Raw genomic sequence first — 19,436 nt, 5'->3', positions numbered from 1 at the left:
CACAGCTTATTAGGTGTGTGTCAGATGTCTGCCCACACGTTGCCACCAGGCGCTGCCCAGATGTGACCCCTGCAGGTCCGGTGGCAATGACAGGCGGAGTGCCCCCAGTGGTCTCTTAGTAGATGACCCCCAGGAGATGTCCCCCCTCCTGCCATGTGTCTGTGCCCATTTGTAGCTGGATCCACTGCTGCTGTGCCAAAGCTCACAAGCGGGCGCTGTGGGCATCCCAAAACCATGGAGAAACCTGGCGGAGGGATAGGTGGGCACCCAAAAAACACACTCACAATGTATCACTCCCATCATCCCTGACTCCAGGAGCTCACAATCTAATCTCCCTAAGTATCACTCCCATCATTCGTAATGATGTAACTGGAGTTCCCTATGCCAGGCTGGGTGCCCGCTGTGCCACTCTCTCCACCTCTGTGTTTTGTATTCTCCTCCTGATGTCACTGCAGTTGTCTCTCGCCATCTGTCACCCACAGGACAGTGCAGAGAAGGTCACAGCAGAGCGCCCCCTGCCTGCTGGAGGAGGCTCTGCACCGGCACCCAGCAGGTCACAGTCCTCCCCCCCCCCCCCCTCCTACAAGCCTCCCCCAGGTCACAGTCCCCCCACACACACAAGCCTCCCCCAGGTCACAGTCCCCCCACGCACACACAAGCCTCCCCCTGGTCACAGTCACCCCCCCCCCCCTACAAGCCTCCCCCAGGTCACAGTCCCCCCCACAAGCCTCCCCCAGGTCACAGTCACCCCCCCCCCCCCCCCACAAGCCTCCCCCAGGTCACAGTCCCCCCACGCACACACAAGCCTCCCCCTGGTCACAGTCACCCCCCCCCCCCCCCCTACAAGCCTCCCCCAGGTCACAGTCCCCCCCACAAGCCTCCCCCAGGTCACAGTCCCCCCACGCACACACAAGCCTCCCCCAGGTCACAGTCACCCCCCCCCCCTACAAGCCTCCCCCAGGTCACAGCCCCCCCCACAAGCCTCCCCCAGGTCACAGTCACCCCCCCCCCCCCCCACAAGCCTCCCCCAGGTCACAGTCCCCCCACGCACACACAAGCCTCCCCCTGGTCACAGTCACCCCCCCCCCCCTACAAGCCTCCCCCAGGTCACAGTCCCCCCACGCACACACAAGCCTCCCCCAGGTCACAGTCACCCCCCCCCTACAAGCCTCCCCCAGGTCACAGCCCCCCCCACAAGCCTCCCCCAGGTCACAGTCACCCCCCCCCCCCCCACAAGCCTCCCCCAGGTCACAGTCCCCCCACGCACACACAAGCCTCCCCCTGGTCACAGTCACCCCCCCCCCCCTACAAGCCTCCCCCAGGTCACAGTCCCCCCCACAAGCCTCCCCCAGGTCACAGTCCCCCCCACAAGCCTCCCCCAGGTCACAGTCCCCCCCACAAGCCTCCCCCAGGTCACAGTCCCCCCCACAAGCCTCCCCCAGGTCACAGTCCCCCCACGCACACACAAGCCTCCCCCTGGTCACAGTCACCCCCCCCCCCCCCAAGCCTCCCCCAGGTCACAGCCCCCCCCCCCCCACACACACAAGCCTCCCCCTGGTCACAGTCACCCCCCCCCCCCCAAGCCTCCCCCAGGTCACAGTCACCCCCACAAGCCTCCCCCAGGTCACAGTCCCCCCACGCACACACAAGCCTCCCCCTGGTCACAGTCACCCCCCCCCCAAGCCTCCCCCAGGTCACAGCCCCCCCCCCCCACACACACAAGCCTCCCCCTGGTCACAGTCACCCCCCCCCCCCCCAAGCCTCCCCCAGGTCACAGCCCCCCACACACACACAAGCCTCCCCCTGGTCACAGTCACCCCCCCCCCCCAAGCCTCCCCCAGGTCACAGTCCCCCCCCCCTACAAGCCTCCCCCAGGTCACAGTCCCCCCCACAAGCCTCCCCCAGGTCACAGTCCCCCCACGCACACATAAGCCTCCCCCAGGTCACAGTCACACCCCCCCCCCAAGCCTCCCCCAGGTCACAGTCCCCCCCACAAGCCTCCCCCAGGTCACAGTCCCCCCACAAGCCTCCCCCAGGTCACAGTCCCCCCACGCACACACAAGCCTCCCCCAGGTCACAGTCCCCCCACGCACACACAAGCCTCCCCCAGGTCACAGTCACACCCCCCCCCCCCCAAGCCTCCCCCAGGTCACAGTCCCCCCCACAAGCCTCCCCCAGGTCACAGTCCCCCCACGCACACACAAGCCTCCCCCAGGTCACAGTCCCCCCCACAAGCCTCCCCCAGGTCACAGTCACACCCCCCCCCCAAGCCTCCCCCAGGTCACAGTCCCCCCTACAAGCCTCCCCCAGGTCACAGTCCCCCCACGCACACACAAGCCTCCCCCAGGTCACAGTCCCCCCACGCACACACAAGCCTCCCCCAGGTCACAGTCACACCCCCCTCCAAGCCTCCCCCAGGTCACAGTCCCCCTACAAGGCTCCCCCAGGTCACAGTCACACCCCCCCCCCCCAAGCCTCCCCCAGGTCACAGTCCCCCCTACAAGCCTCCCCCAGGTCACAGTCACACCCCCCCCCAAGCCTCCCCCAGGTCACAGTCCCCCCACAAGCCTCCCCCAGGTCACAGTCCCCCCACAAGCCTCCCCCAGGTCACAGTCCCCCCACAAGCCTCCCCCAGGTCACAGTCCCCCCACAAGCCTCCCCCAGGTCACAGTCCCCCTACAAGCCTCTCCCAGGTCACAGTCCCCCCTACAAGCCTCCCCCAGGTCACAGTCCCCCCACAAGCCTCTCCCAGGTCACAGTCCCCCCACAAGCCTCCCCCAGGTCACAGTCACACCCCCCTCCAAGCCTCCCCCAGGTCACAGTCCCCCCTACAAGGCTCCCCCAGGTCACAGTCACACCCCCCCCCCCCCAAGCCTCCCCCAGGTCACAGTCCCCCCTACAAGCCTCCCCCAGGTCACAGTCACACCCCCCCCCCCCAAGCCTCCCCCAGGTCACAGTCCCCCCTACAAGCCTCCCCCAGGTCACAGTCACACCCCCCCCCCAAGCCTCCCCCAGGTCACAGTCCCCCCTACAAGCCTCCCCCAGGTCACAGTCACACCCCCCCCCCAAGCCTCCCCCAGGTCACAGTCCCCCCACAAGCCTCCCCCAGGTCACAGTCCCCCCACAAGCCTCCCCCAGGTCACAGTCCCCCCACAAGCCTCCCCCAGGTCACAGTCCCCCCACAAGCCTCCCCCAGGTCACTGTTCCCCCACAAGCCTCCCCCAGGTCACAGTCCCCCCACAAGCCTCCCCCAGGTCACAGTCCCCCCACAAGCCTCTCCCAGGTCACAGTCCCCCCACAAGCCTCCCCCAGGTCACAGTCACCCCCCCCCCTACAAGCCTCCCCCAGGTCACAGTCACCCCCCCCCCCTACAAGCCTCTCCCAGGTCACAGTCCCCCCTACAAGCCTCTCCCAGGTCACAGTCCCCCCACGCACACACAAGCCTCCCCCAGGTCACAGTCCCCCCACAAGCCTCCCCCAGGTCACAGTCCCCCCACAAGCCTCCCCCAGGTCACAGTCCCCCCACAAGCCTCCCCCAGGTCACAGTCCCCCCACAAGCCTCCCTCAGGTCACAGTCCCCCCACAAGCCTCCCCCAGGTCACTGTTCCCCCCACAAGCCTCCCCCAGGTCACTGTTCCCCCACAAGCCTCCCCCAGGTCACTGTTCCCCCACAAGCCTCCCCCAGGTCACTGTTCCCCCACAAGCCTCCCCCAGGTCACTGTTCCCCCACAAGCCTCCCCCAGGTCACTGTTCCCCCACAAGCCTCCCCCAGGTCACAGTCCCCCCACAAGCCTCCCCCAGGTCACAGTCCCCCCACAAGCCTCCCTCAGGTCACAGTCCCCCCACAAGCCTCCCCCAGGTCACTGTTCCCCCCACAAGCCTCCCCCAGGTCACTGTTCCCCCACAAGCCTCCCCCAGGTCACTGTTCCCCCACAAGCCTCCCCCAGGTCACTGTTCCCCCACAAGCCTCCCCCAGGTCACTGTTCCCCCACAAGCCTCCCCCAGGTCACTGTTCCCCCACAAGCCTCCCCCAGGTCACTGTTCCCCCACAAGCCTCCCCCAGGTCACAGTCCCCCCACAAGCCTCCCCCAGGTCACAGTTCCCAAGGGTCTCCCCAGGTCACTGTTCCAAAGGGTCTCCCCAGGTCATGTTCAGGTCTCCTCCCCCCCCCCAGGTCCCCTCACATTAGTCAGGTCAGAGTCCAAACGCCCCGGTCCCCCCTGCCCTGTGGTCACTGTCCTCCCAGGGTCAGCACCTAGGTCACAGTCAGGTCACAGGCCACAGGTCACCTCTCCTCGCATTGCACTTGACAGTATATGAATACAATAACCCTTAGTAGGGAGGCGCCAGCAGGGGGCGCCCTGGGTTTGGGGGCTTTGGCACAGGGTGTGTGGGATGTGTCTGCTGCACCCCTCGCTGACCTGCTCTCATCTCTTCTTCTTTTTCCTCTTCTCTTTTTCATTTGATCTCCCATGAAGCTTTCTCTGAAGCTGGTAAGATGTGTTTTGGCATGATCCCCCCCCCTCCCCCTAATAACCCCCCACCAAATCCTATGTCCAGTCCCAGAGGCACCAGAGCTGCATGAAAATGGTAAAATCTGAATGATTCATACCTGGAAGAATCTCCAGGGAACTACTCTAGTCACATCCACAGCTGCAGCCCTTGTAGGGTCCTGTGCTGTTGTGCATTGTGGGAGATTTAGGTGTGGAGCGTATGTATAGGTTGTAGGTGCAGCTCTGGCTGTGACTGGAGAATTACATATACTATGCAGAGCTTCTTTCGCACACTTTATTTCCCATGATGCAGCAGCAGAGCGCGGTCTACACAGCAGCTTGGGATGTGACTAGAGTAGATGCACGGATCTGTTGATGTATGGAGGTGCAGAGACTTGCTGATACTTGTAGTGCCTCTGGTGACCAACACCCCCCCCCCCCCCAATGGTTCATAGATCTGCATGTGCCCCCCGCCTTGGAGTGCCCCCCGCTTTGTGTGTCATGTGACCTGTGTCCAGCTTCAATAACCCAAGTGTGAGACCATTAACATGAAACATGAGCCGCCGCTGGGAGTTGTAGTCCTCCATCCACTGCATAGCCACAGGAGCCAGCTCATGCTCCAGTCACAACCAGAGCTGCATTCATCACGTGTCCATAACAATCAGCTAACAAGTCCTGACTCTCCTTGCTGTTATCAAGATCTCTGCTTGCTGTCACCTCTGTAAATCGAACGGCTAGAAACCCCGTCCAGGCTTCTTGATGAGGTTTTTTTTCACAGCTGAGGGTTTGTTACAGTTTTGTAAAGGCGGATACGTCCATCGGCAGAGCTGATCACTTTCTGGTCTTGATCGCTTTGCTACAATGTGTCAGTGCAGGTAAAAAGTATCCAACTGAATGCAATTGTAACAAACCCTCAGTGGCGGATCAGCTTCATAGAAATCCCATAGTCTTCATTCATTGACAGCCAGCAGAGGTCCTGGTAATGGTGTTGAATTCCCTCAGGTAGTTCTTCCTGTCACAGTGTGATGCCTGAGTATATGGGAAGTCATGTGACCCCAGTATAGCGTCTACAGAGCGGAGCAGGTGCATCATCGCCCCCCGGAGGTCACAGTACTGAGGCCCCCAATCTCACATGTGTCACGTCCCATGACTCCAGGGGTCCTCTCCCTGTATAATGAATGTGGGGGTGACCCGGAGACAAAGCCATTGTTCTGCGCCATGCTTTGTGTCTGGAGGGATGCGGTGTGTGCAGAGCGCCACCTAGTGTCCACAGCCATCACTGCATGTAATACATTACAAATGTACAGAACTTTACCACCAATCAGGAGGCTGTTACCACACGCCAGGCAGCAGAGGAGGCCGCCATGACACATAGTAACACATCTGCTCTGCTGCCTGTCAGTGAATAGCAACACAAACGAGCCCCGACCACCCCACTGCTGAGGATCTGTTACAGTCGGGTGCAGTGATACATTGTATCAGGGTGTTTTGTAAGCTGCTGCTACACTGTAGCAAACCCTCTGCCATAGTTTATTCCTATGTCAATCAATCTGGAGACTAAAACCAATACACAAGAACAAGCAAAGATCTGGGGATGAGCCGCACATTATGCAGGAAGACGAGGAGGTTGTCATAGTAAGAGTCTGGCTGATGGGGGGTTCATACTCCAGGAAGCAGAGCTGCTGCGTCTGTAATTCACCTGTGGACAATACCATGCCTGTCCTGTGCCGTGGTGGGGGCGCCCTCTCCTCCTGCCCCGGATCTCATTCTTGCATGCGGTGCATGGGAACAGCTAGTGCATGCTGCCGGAGCAGATGGTGGACATGACATGTCAGTGCTTTGGCTTCCACCAGGGGGCGACTCCAGAGGACTTCAGCAACCTGCCCCCGGAACAGAGGAGGAAGAAGCTGCAGCAGAAGGTGGACGAGCTAAACAAGGACATCCAGAAGGAGATAGACCAGAGGTGAGAAGTGAGGGCATTGCTGTGTACACAGTGACTGCACCAGCAGTAGAATAGTGAGTGCAGCTCTGGGGTATAATACAGGATGTAACTCAGGATCAGTACAGGATAAGTAATGTCATGTATGTACACAGTGACTGCACCAGCAGCAGAATAGTGAGTGCAGCTCTGGGGTATAATACAGGATGTAACTCAGGATCAGTACAGGATAAGTAATGGCATGTATGTACACAGTGACTGCACCAGCAGCAGAATAGTGAGTGCAGCTCTGGGGTATAATACAGGATGTAACTCAGGATCAGTACAGGATAAGTAATGTCATGTATGTACACAGTGACTGCACCAGCAGCAGAATAGTGAGTGCAGCTCTGGGGTATAATACAGGATGTAACTCAGGATCAGTACAGGATAAGTAATGGCATGTATGTACACAGTGACTGCACCAGCAGCAGAATAGTGAGTGCAGCTCTGGGGTATAATACAGGATGTAACTCAGGATCAGTACAGGATAAGTAATGGCATGTATGTACACAGTGACTGCACCAGCAGCAGAATAGTGAGTGCAGCTCTGGGGTATAATACAGGATGTAACTCAGGATCAGTACAGGATAAGTAATGTCATGTATGTACACAGTGACTACACCAGCAGCAGAATAGTGAGTGCAGCTCTGGGTATAATACAGGATGTAACTCAGGATCAGTACAGGAGAAGTAATGTCATGTATGTACACAGTGACTACACCAGCAGCAGAATAGTGAGTGCAGCTCTGGGTATAATACAGGATGTAACTCAGGATCAGTACAGGATAAGTAATGTCATGTATGTACACAGTGACTGCACCAGCAGCAGAATAGTGAGTGCAGCTCTGGGGTATGATACAGGATGTAACTCAGGATCAGTACAGGATAAGTAATGTCATGTATGTACACAGTGACTGCACCAGCAGCAGAATAGTGAGTGCAGCTCTGGGGTATAATACAGGATGTAACTCAGGATCAGTACAGGATAAGTAATGTCATGTATGTACACAGTGACTGCTCCAGCAGCAGAATAGTGAGTGCAGCTCTGGGGTATAATACAGGATGTAACTCAGGATCAGTACAGGATAAGTAATGTCATGTATGTACCCAGTGACTGCACCAGCAGCAGAATAGTGAGTGCAGCTCTGGAGTATAATACAGGATGTAACTCAGGATCAGTACAGGATAAGTAATGTCATGTATGTACACAGTGACTGCACCAGCAGCAGAATAGTGAGTGCAGCTCTGGAGTATAATACAGGATGTAACTCAGGATCAGTACAGGATAAGTAATGTCATGTATGTACACAGTGACTGCACCAGCAGCAGAATAGTGAGTGCAGCTCTGGGGTATAATACAGGATGTAACTCAGGATCAGTACAGGATAAGTAATGTCATGTATGTACACAGTGACTGCACCAGCAGCAGAATAGTGAGTGCAGCTCTGGAGTATAATACAGGATGTAACTCAGGATCAGTACAGGATAAGTAATGTCATGTATGTACACAGTGACTGCACCAGCAGCAGAATAGTGAGTGCAGCTCTGGGGTATGATACAGGTGTAGTAATGTGACTACTGTGGTTATGTGATGTGTTATACAGAGATGCTCTGACGAAGATGAAGGACGTGTACATGAAGAATCCGCAGATGGGTGACCCCTCTAGTGTCGCACAGAAACTGATAGAGATTGGAAATAACATTGAGAAACTTCGAGTTGAAGTTCAGAAGTTTGAGGTGAGCAGTTCCCTTGTTATACAAATGACTCTTGAGCGCCCCCTGTCTTGTGTATACGGCTGCCCTGTATTGCCCCATGTCTCTGGCAGTAGCGCCCCCTGTCTTGTGTATACGGCTGCCCTGTATTACCCCATGACTCTGGCAGTAGCGCCCCCTGTCTTGTGTATACGGCTTCCCTGTATTGCCCCATGTCTCTGGCAGTAGTGCCCCTGTCTTGTGTATACGGCTGCCCTGTATTGCCCCATGTCTCTGGCAGTAGCGCCCCCTGTCTTGTGTATACGGCTGCCCTGTATTGCCCCATGTCTCTGGCAGTAGTGCCCCTGTCTTGTGTATACGGCTGCCCTGTATTACCCCCATGTCCCTGGTAGTAGCGCCCCCTGTCTTGTGTATACGGCTGCCCTGTATTGCCCCATGTCTCTGGCAGTAGCGCCCCCTGTCTTGTGTATACGGCTGCCCTGTATTGCCCCATGTCTCTGGCAGTAGCGCCCCCTGTCTTGTGTATACGGCTTCCCTGTATTGCCCCATGTCTCTGGCAGTAGCGCCCCCTGTCTTGTGTATACGGCTGCCCTGTATTACCCCATGTCTCTGGCAGTAGCGCCCCCTGTCTTGTGTATACGGCTTCCCTGTATTGCCCCATGTCTCTGGCAGTAGCGCCCCCTGTCTTGTGTATACGGCTGCCCTGTATTGCCCCATGTCCCTGGTAGTAGTGCCCCCTGTCTTGTGTATACGGCTGCCCTGTATTGCCCCATGTCTCTGGCAGTAGCGCCCCCTGTCTTGTGTATACGGCTGCCCTGTATTGCCCCATGTCTCTGGCAGTAGCGCCCCCTGTTTTGTGTATACGGCTGCCTTGTATTGCCCCCATGTCTCTGGCAGTAGCGCCCCCTGTCTTGTGTATACGGCTGCCCTGTATTGCCCCCATGTCTCTGGCAGTAGCGCCCCCTGTCTTGTGTATATGGCTGCCCTGTATTGCCCCATGTCCCTGGCAGTAGCGCCCCCTGTCTTGTGTATACGGCTGCCCTGTATTGCCCCATGTCTCTGGCAGTAGCGCCCCCTGTCTTGTGTATACGGCTGCCCTGTATTGCCCCATGTCTCTGGCAGTAGCGCCCCCTGTCTTGTGTATACGGCTGCCCTGTATTACCCCATGTCTCTGGCAGTAGCGCCCCCTGTTTTGTGTATACGGCTGCCTTGTATTGCCCCCATGTCTCTGGCAGTAGCGCCCCCTGTCTTGTGTATACGGCTGCCCTGTATTGCCCCATGTCCCTGGCAGTAGCGCCCCCTGTCTTGTGTATACGGCTGCCCTGTATTGCCCCATGTCCCTGGCAGTAGCGCCCCCTGTCTTGTGTATACGGCTGCCCTGTATTGCCCCATGTCCCTGGCAGTAGCGCCCCCTGTCTCTGGGGCAGCGCCAGGTTGTGTGTGATGAGGTTACACTCCGCTCCTGTCCTGCAGGGCTGGCTGGCAGAGGTGGAGGGACGACTCCCATCACGTGATAACTCGCGGCGGCAGAGCGCACTTTACGAAACGCAGACCACAGCGCCCGTCAATAACTGTGTACAAGACCGAGAGAGGTACAGTATACCCCCCATCCTATCCTGCCAACCAGGAGGTCCATCCTGCACAACATCTACACAGCTGGCTCATTGTCTAGACAGAGGCTGTCACCCAGCTTTCCCAGAACCCAGAAAAGCCAGCTGCCAAACTGTGTCTTTAATTCTTTCCGAATCTACCCAATATTGATTATACCACGAAAGTAATCGGACCCAATCCAGAACCCCTAAATGAATCAGAACCAGAAGTGCTTTATGAATGAATCAGATATTAGACAAGACCTCAAGACCTGAGTCAGACCCCAAACCAGATCCCCTAGATGAATCAGGACCTCCCTCCCCCCAGAAAATTAAAACCCAATATTAGTGAAGCCTCTGAACAGACTCCATAAATGGCCACCACATTAGGACCATAGTCCCTTTATCGTAACAAAGACCAGACCCTCTTAATCAATCCAAGACCCTGGACCATAAAAACAGCAAACCAGAACCCTGTGCACCTGCGATTGGCATCCTAAACAAGCCAGACCCCAAACTAGGCCTTCTAAACGCATGGGACCCCAGACCAGGCCTCCTGGAGGAACTAGACCCCAGACCAGGCCTCCTGGAGGAACTAGACCCCAGACCAGGCCTCCTGGAGGAACTAGACCCCAGACCAGGCCTCCTGGAGGAACTAGACACTAGACCCCAGACCAGGCCTCCTGGAGGAACTAGACCCCAGACCAGGCCTCCTGGAGGAACTAGACCCCAGACCAGGCCTCCTGAAGGAACTAGACCCCAGACCAGGCCTCCTGGAGGAACTAGACCCCAGACCAGGCCTCCTGGAGGAACTAGACCCCAGACCAGGCCTCCTGGAGGAACTAGACCCCAGACCAGGCCTCCTGGAGGAACTAGACCCCAGACCAGGCCTCCTGGAGGAACTAGACCCCAGACCAGGCCTCCTGGAGGAACTAGACCCCAGACCAGGCCTCCTGGAGGAACTAGACCCCAGACCAGGCCTCCTGGAGGAACTAGACCCCAGACCAGGCCTCCTGGAGGAACTAGACCCCAGACCAAGGCCTCCTGGAGGAACTAGACCCCAGACCAAGGCCTCCTGGAGGAACTAGACCCCAGACCAGGCCTCCTGGAGGAACTAGACCCCAGACCAGGCCTCCTGGAGGAACTAGACCCCAGACCAAGGCCTCCTGGAGGAACTAGACCCCAGACCAAGGCCTCCTGAAGGAACTAGACCCCAGACCAGGCCTCCTGAAGGAACTAGACCCCAGACCAGGCCTCCTGGAGGAACTAGACCCCAGACCAGGCCTCCTGGAGGAACTAGACCCCAGACCAGGCCTCCTGGAGGAACTAGACCCCAGACCAGGCCTCCTGGAGGAACTAGACCCCAGACCAGGCCTCCTGGAGGAACTAGACCCCAGACCAGGCCTCCTGGAGGAACTAGACCCCAGACCAGGCCTCCTGGAGGAACTAGACCCCAGACCAGGCCTCCTGGAGGAACTAGACCCCAGACCAGGCCTCCTGGAGGAACTAGACCCCAGACCAGGCCTCCTGGAGGAACTAGACCCCAGACCAGGCCTCCTGGAGGAACTAGACCCCAGACCAGGCCTCCTGGAGGAACTAGACCCCAGACCAGGCCTCCTGGAGGAACTAGACCCCAGACCAGGCCTCCTGGAGGAACTAGACCCCAGACCAGGCCTCCTGGAGGAACTAGACCCCAGACCAGGCCTCCTGGAGGAACTAGACCCCAGACCAGGCCTCCTGGAGGAACTAGACCCCAGACCAGGCCTCCTGGAGGAACTAGACCCCAGACCAGGCCTCCTGGAGGAACTAGACCCCAGACCAGGCCTCCTGGAGGAACTAGACCACAGACCAGGCCTCCTGGAGGAACTAGACCCCAGACCAGGCCTCCTGGAGGAACTAGACCCCAGACCAGGCCTCCTGGAGGAACTAGACCCCAGACCAGGCCTCCTGGAGGAACTAGACCCCAGACCAGGCCTCCTGAATGAATTAGACCCCAGACCAGGCCTCCTGGAGGAACTAGACCCCAGACCAGGCCTCCTGGAGGAACTAGACCCCAGACCAGGCCTCCTGAATGAATTAGACCCCAGACCAGGCCTCCTGAATGAATTAGACCCCAGACCAGGCCTCCTGAATGAATTAGACCCCAGACCAGGCCTCCTGGAGGAACTAGACCCAAGACCAGGCCTCCTGAATGCGTCAGACCCACTATCCTAATCCTCGCACAGTGTGGAGGAGCGGGTGTGGCTCGGGGTTCTCTGTTTTTTGATCTGCTAAAGTTCTTTATGCACCAGAAGGCTCAGCATGAGCAGTATTACTCAGAGGCGGCGGTTCATACTGTCCAGACGTGTGTGTAGCGCCCCCTTGTGGCTGCGGGGGGTGTAGCTATAGTGATTTCTGGCTTTGTCTCTTGAGCAGTCCGGATGGGAGTTATACAGAAGATCAGAGCCAGGAGACAGAGGTCAAGGTCACGCCCACAGAATTCGATGACGACTTTGATGATGAGGAGCCTCTGGCCACCATAGGCACCTGTAAAGCCTTATACCCCTTTGACGGTAAGTTGTCCATATCCCCCGTGTGTGGTGTGTGATCAGGTGATCGCTGACTCTCACCCCTCCCCCCTCAGGTGAAAACGAAGGCACCATATCCATAGCGGAGGGCGAGATCCTGAGCGTCATTGAGGAGGACAAGGGCGATGGCTGGACGCGGATCCGGAGGAACGAGGAGGAGGAAGGCTACGTCCCCACATCTTACATCGAGGTGTACCTGGACAAAAACGCCAAAGGTGCGAAGACCTACATCTAAGCTCTGAGCCCCTGACAACTGGAGTGTATGGAGGACTGTGATTGGATGAAATATCAAGGCCCAAAAAGTTTCACATTATAACTAAGCTCAACCCCTGCGGAGCTCCTAATAACACTGTATGGTAACATTTCCACCTCTGAGGTGCCCCCCACAATACAGACTGGTCATAGCTCCACCCCTGAGGTGCCCTAATAATACATACTGGTCATAGCTCCACCCCTGAGGTGCCCTAATAATACTGCTCGGTCATAGCTCCACCCCTGAGGTGCTCTAATGATACTTCCTGGTCATAGCTCCACCCCTGAGGTGCCCTAATAATACTGACTGGTCATAGCTCCACCCCCTCAGGGGCCCCCCATAATACTGACTGGTCATAGCTCCACCTCTGAGGTGCCCTAATAATACAGGTAAATGAATAGATGAAGTGGCATTCACCGGAATAATTCTTCAATGCTTTAATGGGTGCGCGGACAGTACAGGACGCTGACATGCGGCAAGGCGACGGGCCGTTTTATAATAAAGCGGAATATTACGTCCTTGTACCGGATTTACAGATTACAAGAAAACACAAAGGTCATTGCCATCATTAGAGACCTAGAACGCCCGGGCATCACATCTAAGGGTCCCCTCGGATCTCTGGGGTTTCTATACCAGCAAAGCGGAGTGGAGCCCGGGCATCAGAATGGTTAATGTGCTCGGTCAGCCTGGGGCAAACATTCCCCGAAGAGACACATTCACAGACAGTTACATTCTAACAAAAATGCTCCTAATCCTTGTAGTAAAATTTGTTACATGAACAAAAAAAGGAACTTCTACTACAAAAGTAATTCTGCAGGTGATGAAATCCTTTACCGCCACTTTATCGCCCCCTAGCTGCAGGGTTTTGGCTTTGCACATTGTACCTTTAGACATTGCAGTGTCAACACTTGTAGTTACCCCTAGGAGCTCCCCCTCGCTGAGCCAATGCTGTCCGGGAATGGAGTGTCCGCTCAGTCTGTGGGTAACAAGTGCTCTGTACACTGCAAGATTCCATACAAAGTATATGCTGGAAAGTCAAAAGACAAGGGGGCGGAGTCTCCGTCTGGAGAAATCAAGGTTTTTTTTACTATGAGAACTGTCAATCTGTGGAGCCGTGTAGTGTCACTGGCTATACGGGACACTCTATATGACGTGTGGGGTGTGCGTTCCAGGCTTGAATGATGACAATGACCTTTGTGTTTTCTTGTAATCTGTAAATCCGGTACAAGGACGTAATACTCCGCACTATTATATATACCCCTGCTCTGCTGCATTACAAGATCTGCATCTCCTCCATTGCTGTTTAAGTAATACGAGGCTAGAGGAAGCGCTTTGTAGCGCCGTGCCACATGTCGCCGTCCTGTACTGTCCGCGCACCCATTAAAGCATTGAAGAATTATTCCGGTGAGTGCCTGTATGATGTCCTAATAATACAGACTGGTCATAGCTCCACCCCTGAGGTGTCCTAATAATACAGACTGGTCATAGCTCCACCCCTGAGGTGTCCTAATAATACAGACTGGCCATAGCTCCACCTCTGAGGTGTCCTAATAATACTGACTGGCCATAGCTCCACCCCTGAGGTGCCCTAATAATACAGACTGGTCATAGCTCCACCCCTGAGGTGCCCTAATAATACAGACTGGTCATATCTCCACCCCTGAGGTGCCCTAATAATACTGACTGGTCATATCTCCACCCCTGAGGTGCCCTAATAATACTGACTGGTCATATCTCCACCCCTGAGGTGCCCTAATAATACTGACTGGTCATATCTCCACCCCTGAGGTGCCCTAATAATACTGACTGGTCATATCTCCACCCCTGAGGTGCCCTAATAATACTGACTGGCCATAGCTCCACCTCTGAGGTGTCCTAATAATACTGACTGGCCATAGCTCCACCTCTGAGGTGTCCTAATAATACTGACTGGCCATAGCTCCACCCCTGAGGTGTCCTAATAATACTGACTGGTCATAGCTCCACCCCTGAGGTGCCCTAATAATACTGACTGGTCATAGCTCCACCCCTGAGGTGCCCTAATAATACTGACTGGTCATATCTCCACCCCTGAGGTGCCCTAATAATACTGACTGGTCATATCTCCACCCCTGAGGTGCCCTAATAATACTGACTGGTCATATCTCCACCCCTGAGGTGCCCTAATAATACTGACTGGTCATATCTCCACCCCTGAGGTGCCCTAATAATACTGACTGGTCATATCTCCACCCCTGAGGTGCCCTAATAATACTGACTGGTCATATCTCCACCCCTGAGGTGCCCTAATAATACTGACTGGTCATATCTCCACCCATGAGGTGCTTCCTATAATACTTCTGGGTCATAGCTCCACCCCTGAGGTGCCCTAATAACACAGACTGGTCATAGCTCCACCCCTGAGGTGTCCTAATAATACAGACCGGTCATAGCTCCACCCCTGAGGTGTCCTAATAATACAGACCGGTCATAGCTCCACTCCTGAGGTGTCCTAATAATACAGACCGGCCATAGCTCCACCCCTGAGGTGTCCTAATAATACAGACCGGCCATAGCTCCACCCCTGAGGTGTCCTAATAATACAGACCGGCCATAGCTCCACCCCTGAGGTGTCCTAATAATACAGACTGGTCATAGCTCCACCCCTGAGGTGCTCCCATAATACTTCCTGGTCATAGCTCCACCCCTGAGGTGTCCTAATAATACTTCCTGGTCATAGCTCCACCCCTGAGGTGTCCTAATAATACAGACTGGTCATAGCTCCATCCCTGAGGTGTCCTAATAATACAGACTGGTCATATCTCCACCCCTGAAGTGTCCTAATAATACAGGCTGGTCATAGCTCCACCCCTGAGGTGCTCCCATAATACTTCTGGGTCATAGCTTCACTGCTGAGGTGTCCTAATAATACTGCCTGATCGTAGCTCCTCAAGAGGTCACTGCCCCAGCCCTGATTTTTGATTGCATTAATACTCAATGGTCACAACTCCGCCCCTGCAGAGCTTTTGGTCTCCGCCCTTGCAGTTTACATAATGTGATGAAGTCACAGCTCCTCCCCCTTTGGTGCATTAAATAATACTGACTGGTCACAGCTCCGCCCCCTAAGCTTTCTCTTTCCCAAGAGGTGCTGGACTATAGGACTGGGTGCGTTACAATGTGTCAGTTCCGTCATCTATGTCATTTGTGGCTCTTGTTTTATTTTTTATTGCAGGGGCCACGTCCCCGACCTCATAATAAATGACGTTATTTTTTATAGCAGTCTGCAGATTATTGCATCGTAAGCGCGATGTGCAACGTCCTCCAGAGATGCACTCACAATCCTGCTTCCTTACCCCCCCCCCCCCCAGGCATTGGGGTACCTACTAGAATGTCTCTGACAACTCTGCTTGCTGTCAGTGACTGGAAACGCTGCACAGCTGAGGGTTTGTTACAGTTGTATCCTTCTGTGTGCCCTCAGCTTAGGTCTCTTCATTCACTGACAGCAAGCAGTGATCACACGATGAGCTCATTTCCCGCTTGGGGAGGGTTTTGTGGTTTTTTTCCGCCCTCTAACGTGTTTCATGTGTGTTTTGTCGTAGATTCGTAGAGGTGTTGCTGATGCAAGGACCCCCGGGGCGAGCTTATACAGGAGGAAAATAAGACCCCCCTGACCCCTCCATATCAACCCCACAGAGCGTGCGAGAATCCTGCGAATGGAGGCGCTTATCAGTGTTACAGTGTATCCTGCTGCAGACCCCGGATAGCGCCCCCCGGGGGACAGCCGTGTCATAACCCAGCAGCTGCTCCCAGGCTTTGCCGCCATGTTTAACCGACTAACCCCTCCCCCTGTGCGAGAGACCGCCCCCACCATACTGACAGGTGGGTTTACCTACCCCGTTAACCCTTCCCATTCTTCCTTTCTCACTCTCTTTCTTTGCTCCTCACTTCCTGTCTGGTCACGCCCCTTTAAGGGCCCCACTTTTTTTCTGCCTGCATGCTCGCCCTGTCTCCTTGCCTTTGCGCACCTTCTGAGGGCCACCTCTCCTCTAAATTATTTTGGGTCTCTTAACCTCGTCCTGCTGCATGTGCGCTGCAAACATTTTGTCCTAACATCGCCCTTAAGATTTAAAGGGGCGGGGTCACCAGGTCATCCCGAGGTGGATGATGTCGGTCTGTGGAGACTGCAGAGGTACCAGGGAGCCCCGCACCTCGGACAGACCACTAAGGACGACTCTGCGCTCCTCCGGCGCCGGGGGAGGAGCTGCTTTTGGTGTTGTCACTGGATCGTATAGGAATCCTTAAAGGGGAGGTCAGGAAACTGTCCAGCTATCGCTGACCTGATCATCTGCTTCCTGTTTGTCCCCTCCGGGGCACAGTATTGCACATAAGTCCATGTACTGCACAGTCCCAGCGGCCAGAGGAGGCGAATCCGACAGTAACAGAACATTAGGAAAGGAGCCGCCCTTTAACCCCTCCCCCTGCTGTCCTGGCCCCTCCCCGTGTGATTATTGTTAGTCTGTTACATGCGCTTCCTGTAGATTATAGTCCGGGTGGACAGTATATTATTGTCAGCACTGGCCGCGCCTCGTATCCCGTCTACAGGAGGAAAGTTACAAAGAATAGAGGATATTAAATCCCTGCTTCCCCGTAATGTGCACTGCGCCGAAACCTCCCCCCCCCCCATATTGTGCCCCTCCCCCGCCGCCATAATGTGCACTGCGCCCCTCCCCCGCCGCCATAATGTGCACTGCTCCCCTCCCCCACCGCCATAATGTGCACTGCGCCCCTCCCCCACCGCCATAATGTGCACTGCGCCCCTCCCCCGCCGCCATAATGTGCACTGCGCCCCTCACCCCCCCCCCCATATTGTGCACTGCGCTCCTCCCTCCCTCCACTATAATGTGCACTGCGCTCCTCCCTCCCTCCACTATAATGTGCACTGCGCTCCTCCCTCCCTCCACTATAACGTGCACTGCGCTCCTCCCTCCCTCCACTATAATGTGCACTGCGCTCCTCCCTCCCTCCACTATAACGTGCACTGCGCTCCTCCCTCCACTATAACGTGCACTGCGCTCCTCCCCCCACTATAAAGTGCACTGCGCTCCTCCCCCCACTATAACGTGCACTGCGCTCCTCCCCCCACTATAAAGTGCACTGCGCTCCTCCCTCCACTATAACGTTCACTGCGCTCCTCCCCCCACTATAACGTGCACTGCGCTCCCCCCCCCCCCCCACTATAACGTGCACTGCGCTCCTCCCCCCACTATAACGTGCACTGCGCTCCCCCCCCCCCCCCCCACTATAACGTGCACTGCGCTCCTCCCCCCACTATAACGTGCACTGCGCTCCTCCCCCCACTATAACGTGCACTGCGCTCCTCCCTCCACTATAACGTGCACTGCGCTCCTCCCTCCACTATAATGTGCACTGCGCCCCTCCCTCTTAATGTGCACTGCGCCCCTCCCCCACCCCCACAATGTGCACTGCGCCCCTCCCCCGCCTCCATAATGTGCACTGCGCCCCTCCCCCATGTACACAGGAGGAGGTTTCACTGCGCCCCTCCCCCGCCTCCATAATGTGCACTGCGCCCCTCCCCCATGTACACAGGAGGAGGTTTCGTACCTTGGTTTTTTTCTGCGCCGTTCTCCATAACGTTATGAGGTTTTTTTTGTTTTCCCACTTTTTATGTTGTTTTTAGAGTTTTAAAGGAAAAGAAATATAAATATATATATAAAATTACTGCCAAAATGTATAGATCTAATGTATTACCCATGTCCCGGGGCCCGGCGCTGCGCCCTGGGGTTATCCATGTGCCATATCCGAAAATAACCCAAACTCTGATGCTCACTGTCCCTGTGCCAATAAGGAGCAGGCACCGCCCCTGCGGAACTGGGGGTGTGGCTCAGAAGGCCAGGAGTGTACCATTACCCAGTGTAGGGGGGGGTGTACCTCCCCCGTCCGCCGGCACAGAGAACTTTCCATCCGCATGATACAAGACGACATTCAGTTCTGAGAACTGCCGCTGGAAATAAAACTACTACCACAAGCTCCAGGCTCCGCCTCTTATTGTCCACGCCGTCACCCGCGGCAACGGGCGCAGTAAAATCACACATTTTGTACCTCCGCCCCCGTAGGGGCCCAAGCTCCAAAACTAGAAAAGTGTTTATCCAAAAAAAAAACTTTAAAAAAAACATGTTGTAAACGATGTTCAAAATTGATATTTATTTAATCATCCATCACACAAAAATTATATTAACAGTTATATATACCCCCAAGTGTACAAATAAAAAGCTGCGAAAAAATAAGCCGCCACAAAGATAAAATGACAACAACAAAAAATTTCTTTCTTTTCCCCAAAAGTTTTTCATAGAGCACCTCATAGATTTTAATTTTTTAATAACCTATGAATTAGTTATCACTGTTTGCGAACTGACCCAGAGGGGGGGGGGGGAAATTTGATTATAAAAGCAAAAAAAAAATTTATTAAAAAAAAACCCTCATATTTGCACTGTTTATAAATAAACTGCACCCGAAGGGTTAAAAAGAGGTTCAGCGGGAGGACAAATGAAGCCCAAAACTGCTATTTTGCCCCTAAAAATCAAATTAGGACTCAGTGAGACTACAAAAAACAAAAAAAAATTGTCGAAGGAAATGACGGTAAGTAGCAGAAAACTGTCCCGGGCTTTAACGGTGAAAATGGGTGCGGAGATAAGGGGTTAATGGCTGCTTGTCTATTGCTGGGGTAATGGGAGTAGATAACAGTCAGTATGTGATGGCCCGGAGTGAGGCCCCTGGTGTCCATAGGGACCCCAGGAAAGTGACGACTCAGCAATTCCGGTTCTGATATACAAGTAGAGCCAT

The 19,436-nt window shown here is 55.3% G+C and overlaps 1 protein-coding gene across 17 annotated transcripts in view; it reads left to right on the top strand.

Annotated features, from left to right (window-relative positions):
- Positions 1-18,621, top strand: part of FNBP1 (formin binding protein 1) — a 109,735-nt gene extending 91,114 nt beyond the window's left edge. For 3 of the 17 annotated variants that reach the window (XM_072125730.1, XM_072125724.1, XM_072125732.1), the window contains 5 exons: positions 6,329-6,456; positions 8,079-8,211; positions 9,661-9,779; positions 12,189-12,328; positions 12,400-15,849. In XM_072125730.1, coding sequence (XP_071981831.1) covers positions 6,329-6,456; positions 8,079-8,211; positions 9,661-9,779; positions 12,189-12,328; positions 12,400-12,578 — 699 coding nt within the window. In that variant the 3' untranslated portion in view covers positions 12,579-15,849. Of the gene's footprint in view, positions 1-4,478; positions 4,494-6,328; positions 6,457-8,078; positions 8,212-9,660; positions 9,780-12,188; positions 12,329-12,399; positions 15,850-16,174; positions 18,121-18,188 lie in introns of those variants that run through there. The other 14 variants (XM_072125733.1, XM_072125725.1, XM_072125731.1 and 11 more) reach the window with 10 other exon arrangements.
- The last annotated feature ends 815 nt before the right edge of the window (positions 18,622-19,436 follow it).

Source organism: Engystomops pustulosus, chromosome 9 (genome assembly GCF_040894005.1).
Source record: "Engystomops pustulosus chromosome 9, aEngPut4.maternal, whole genome shotgun sequence".
Lineage (NCBI taxonomy): Eukaryota > Metazoa > Chordata > Amphibia > Anura > Leptodactylidae > Engystomops > Engystomops pustulosus.
This window is presented reverse-complemented; position numbering and strand designations above follow the sequence as displayed.